This window comes from Cylas formicarius, unplaced genomic scaffold, assembly GCF_029955315.1.
Source record: "Cylas formicarius isolate icCylForm1 unplaced genomic scaffold, icCylForm1.1 PGA_scaffold_2__14_contigs__length_35257938, whole genome shotgun sequence".
NCBI lineage: Eukaryota > Metazoa > Arthropoda > Insecta > Coleoptera > Brentidae > Cylas > Cylas formicarius.
In genome coordinates, this window is record NW_026844319.1 from 4714293 (window position 1) to 4717555 (window position 3263).

General features: G+C 40.1%; 1 protein-coding gene and 1 long non-coding RNA gene across 2 annotated transcripts; one reads left to right on the plus strand and one right to left on the minus strand.

Annotated features, from left to right (window-relative positions):
- Nucleotides 1-484, minus strand: LOC132698772 (uncharacterized). The gene is made up of 3 exons (XR_009618418.1): nucleotides 342-484; nucleotides 218-281; nucleotides 1-160 (listed from the first exon to the last, which is right to left on the minus strand). It is a non-coding gene; the product is annotated as an uncharacterized LOC132698772 (long non-coding RNA).
- A 325-nt stretch (nucleotides 485-809) lies between these two features.
- On the plus strand, nucleotides 810-3043 carry LOC132698091 (uncharacterized). The gene is made up of 3 exons (XM_060663953.1): nucleotides 810-948; nucleotides 1627-1852; nucleotides 2920-3043. Exons 1-3 carry the CDS (start codon nucleotides 903-905, stop codon nucleotides 3041-3043), a joined length of 396 nt encoding a protein of 131 aa, XP_060519936.1. The 5' UTR covers nucleotides 810-902.
- Nucleotides 3044-3263: the final 220 nt, after the last annotated feature.

A 3263-nucleotide genomic window follows, 5' to 3' on the forward strand; every position in this document is an offset into this window, starting at 1 on the left:
TTTCTAATTGCAGCAACACGGAATTGCCAAATTTTGTATTAACAATTTTGGCTCTAGTAATTTTAAACGGAACGCCTATCGGCAATTCATGCAGTTTGACAATCGGCTGCTCAAAATCACCTTCTGCAAGACAGGTTTGATTCAGTTGACTTAAGTCCATCTATAAATTATTATTAATTATTTTATCTCAAAATTAAAAAAAATAAAAAAAACTTACGCTTAAGATTGCTGCTATTCTATTTGCGGTTACGGGTTGAGAGTACTAAGATGATCTTTAAGACCTTTATAAAATAATAACAAATGTTAAAGAATTAAAATAAAACAATAAAAAAGGTACTTACTGCTTTTTTGTACGAACACCAAACCACTAAGTTAGCTTCCACGTTGCACGAATAATACCAAAAACAACTACTGACAAAACAGAGAAAAATGAGATGTATTTATACGGTGCGAAAATACTTTCTAAAAGTTAACAAACAAAGACACCTCCACATGCGTTGCAACAAATTTTTCCCATTACGTTAATCCCACGGAGCAAATATAAACGGGCAATTAATTATTATTCTCAACAAGCAAAACAACTTGACATTTAGACTCGACGCGTTTTGAAATTCCACATCCCATACGGAGATTGTAAAAAATGAAAGCAAGTTGGCCTTGATCTTTTGCGGCAACATACGTTCGTCCAACTTCCGAAGCGGTTGCGTCTCAAGTCGTTCCCGTGTGAACGCGTGTTGACCCTGAGACTCCTACCTGCACGGTTGTCTGGCGACAACATCGCGTCTATTCAAATCGGCGTTGGTAGTTGTGGGTAGAAGACCTTTCGACTTTTAATTCAACCATGGAAGGGAGTGCATGTGTATAAATACGTTGCATGTGTATTATAGACTATATTCAGTGCAATGAATACAGAAGTGCGATGTCCATTTCCCTACGACCCTACAACTGGTAAGTTTTATATTTTAATTACCTTTATACAGTGCGCGTCCTTTCTTGTGGGTTTCAGTTTGGATTATCACTTTTTTGGTTAGTTTCTACCTGTTTTTAAAATATGATACTCATCTTTTTTACGTTGCATAATAACCGATTTAAATTGAGTGTTTTTAATATCTTTTAAATGACAGTGAATAGAAAAGGGAATTTTGGCTTTTAAAAAATAAACAATTTTTAAATTTGTTTCAAAAATGTGGGGAAAACGCGAAATATATACATATTTTTGTTTTATTTTTGTACTAAAAAATTGCAGTTTGCCCTTTTGACAATAATAATCGAATTAAATGACAGTGAATAGGGAATTTTGGCTTTTAAAAAATAAACAATTTTTAAAATTATTTGATGACCCCCCACTTACTGAAAGTTTTGTTTCAAAAATGTGCGTTTTATGGGGAAAACGCGAAATATTGTTTATTTTTTGTACTAAAAAATTGCTGTTTGCCCTTTTGACAATAATACACTTTTTTAATATCATTTAAATGACAGTGAATTGAAACGTGAATTTTGGTATGCGCGTATAACTTAAAAAACAATTTTTAAAATAATTTGATAACCCCCCTTTTTGGAAGTTTTGTTTAAAAAAAATGTGTGTTTTATAGGAAACGCTACATATCATACTTTGTTTTGTTATAGAAAAAATCGCGGTTTGTCCGTATGACAAGTCGCATATTATGTTGGCGCATCGCTTAGGGCGTCACATATTCAAATCACACAAAGAGTACCGGAGGTTAGAATTCCCGGTACGACATGAAACGACAAGGGAACATCACCAGCAGCAGGAGGAACCCGGTGGATCAAAAGAAACAAAGGAGCAGCAGGAGTACCCGGGTGGGTGGTCGACGGAGTGGGACGGCGAGGAGTGCACTTCGTATTTAGATTTCCTCCGGGAACGGGAAGAAGAACAACGCAAAGAACAGGAACAATGGGATGGTCGACTGAATCGACATAAAAAGAAGAAGAAACTCCTCGCCAGACCAATTTTATAAATAAAATAAAATATATTAAAATTCAAGTTTATTTAATTATCCTCCCGATTCACCGCGTCACCGCGCCGCACCGTCACCGCCCTCTACCGGGGGGGCCTACGACGGTCGGAGCGCGCGACATCTAGCAGCGACGGGCGGAACCGGGGCAAAACAGAACGCTACACAAGCTAGGTGGGGGGCGGAGCGCACTCTGGTAGACAGGGGGGACACTAGGACGCCACGCGCGGGGGGCCCCCGCTGCGGGGGGCCCCCGCTGCGGGGGGGGTTAGGAAATTGAGGTTATGTACGGTTTTTGTTGCTTATTTCGGCACTTTATATCTACTAACGGAAAATAATATGTAATTCGTAAAAACAACTTCAAAAGTGACACACTAAAATTATCAAAACGTTCAAAAGTCAATCTAGCGTCGCGTTCTCAATTTTTGTTTGTTTATTCGCGTAGCACTCCATCACCAAGTTACTGTTTTTTAACAGCGTACGCAAGAAGCAGATGAGAGACTTGTATTATACGTAGCCAGAATGGAAAACCTTTTCCAGAAATTGAGTAAGACACCAAACGAAATAGGGCAAGTTGCTTTGATTCGTCGCAATGTGTTATATACAGACCGCGCTTGCTTTGCATATTATTGAGACGATCGATGAGCTGTTGCGATTGGGTCGGGGCATTGACGAGGTCCGTTGGAGAGCAGAACAGTTTTTTCCACCCTCAACCAATTTGAAATACATGTAGGAAGCCCGGATTAGCATACCGGTGACCTTGTTATCGGTCTGTTAATAATGTAAGTTATTTATCGGGTCAGTCTGGAAATCAGGATCAGCCTACATGTCCATCGCAGAGTGGTTGCGTCACGCCGTGGGGTATAGTATGTTGGCAGTGTCATAAAGTCGGACTGGTTAAATTGTGCGCAATTGCCCGCAATGTTCGGGAAACGGTTATCAGGGTCGCTAGGTTAAAACTTAGTGACCCAACCTACCCCAAAATCCTCGGAGAAAACTCATTTCTCTCCTACAGCGTCTGCAGAGTGTGCAATTTTGTCCTATACGCTAGCGCATGCGACCAGTAATAGACGTCTTTCAGTGGAGGTTAATATTCTCGGTAGACGTCTGTTTTGGATTCGGGAGCTTCAGCGACAGTGACTGAATCGGATGGTCTGAGAGTGTTTGCCGACTTAGGATTGAAGATCGATGAAAGACGGTGATCGTCTTGTGTCGTAACAAATGGAGAGAACGTCATGGTAGTTGGTGTCGTAGATGTTCCTATTCGCTTGATGGGACGCGTTAAGA